Below are 1443 nucleotides of genomic sequence, written 5' to 3'. Positions count from 1 at the left end.
TCTCTCTCTCTCTCTCTCTCTCTCTCTCTCTCTCTCTCTCTCTCTCTCTCTCTCTCTCTCTCTCTCTCTCTCTACACACTATTGTCCAAAAGCTATTAAAAACACACCAATGAGCCACACTGTTGCACTGGGTGACATGTTCCTTTATTAACGTGAACGCATCCCAATTACACCTAACGAGGATTAATCCGCCACTGAAAATAGTCCCCCACCCCACCCCTGTTTAGCTGTTTAATGAAATTACTGAGCCTTTTAAAAATGAACCTATATACTTGTGAATGACTTTTAAAGATGTAAAGACTGAGAGGCAACAGTGACACACTGATTTCAGTGTTTTTGTGGAGAGAAATGCAGAATAGCATTAGTCTTATCCTTTAGTCAGAATCATCGGCGATGCAGAATGAGCAACGAGTGGGACAGGTGGACGGACTAAGAGGAGGATGGACGGACAAAAAAGACGTAGTAAGTGTTGTACAGTGCCTTTTCAGCAACACTGTGGGACAGAGAGGAGAAACGTACAGTATTAGTCAGAGGAGACAAACCCAGGAATGGCACACCCACAAAAGATGGAGTGACACACATTTCAATACGCAATAAATGGCGAGAAAAGAGAGAAAGGAGTTCCCCGCTCGCCATCTTTGGAGATTACAGTAGCTGTGTGTTGGCAGGCGGACATCAGATGTGTGTGTGTGTGTGTGTGTGTGATCTTTAAATTAGATTTTAGTTTCCCTCACCTCCTCGTCGCTCTCGGGCTCCGCGGCCCTTTTATCCCTCTTCTTCGTCTTGTCGTCCTCCTTCTTCTTCTTGTCTTTGTCTGGCAGGATGTCGTCCAGCCAGGCCAGGTCGTGCTGGGAGAACATCAGATCCAGCAGCTTCCTCACGACCATCAGACCCAGGATCTACACACAGGTGGGGGGGGAGGTCAATACAGCATAGTATTGGGATATTTTCAGTGGTACATCGATCTTTTGTTATACATGTGTTGGTCAATTTGTCCCATTTTGCAGCTATAGATTAGATGAGACTTTATTCATCCCACAGAGGGGAAATTTCCTTGTTACAGAGAGTGACGTTAAAATTAAATTGAATATGTAATTAGAGTAATAATGCAAAAGTAGGTAACCATAATATAAGTTATATTCACCTGTGACCATAAATAATATTGAAAAAGTAAGTACTTGTAATGGAAAATATAAACACAGATATTAAAGATATTCAGAGAGTGTGTGGAGTAGAGGAAAATACAGGAAGAGAAAATCCAAAAATTATAATGAAGCAGGTTCAAATAACATTGAAGTGACATGAACAAAGAGAAATGTTTCTTTTTAGATAAAACAGATGATGATAAGTTTCCTTTTGGGGACGTCATTTGAAATTTGGGAAAAATCAGAAGTTGGAAAAAAGGTTATAAATTGCAATATATCGCAGAATATTGCAATATGT

At 40.8% G+C, this 1443-nt stretch overlaps 1 protein-coding gene across 1 annotated transcript in view; it reads right to left on the bottom strand.

Annotated features, from left to right (window-relative positions):
• The window catches only part of LOC117959734 (electrogenic sodium bicarbonate cotransporter 4-like), a 30551-nt gene that overhangs the window by 690 nt on the left and 28418 nt on the right, over window positions 1-1443 (bottom strand). Inside the window, 1 exon segment of the mRNA XM_034897013.1 lies at window positions 735-899. Within this exon segment, the coding sequence (XP_034752904.1) occupies window positions 735-899 (165 nt within the window).

Source organism: Etheostoma cragini, chromosome 16 (assembly GCF_013103735.1).
Source record: "Etheostoma cragini isolate CJK2018 chromosome 16, CSU_Ecrag_1.0, whole genome shotgun sequence".
Classification (NCBI taxonomy): Eukaryota; Metazoa; Chordata; class Actinopteri; order Perciformes; family Percidae; genus Etheostoma; species Etheostoma cragini.
Note: the sequence above shows the minus strand (reverse complement) of the source record. Positions and strands in the feature narration are given on the sequence as shown.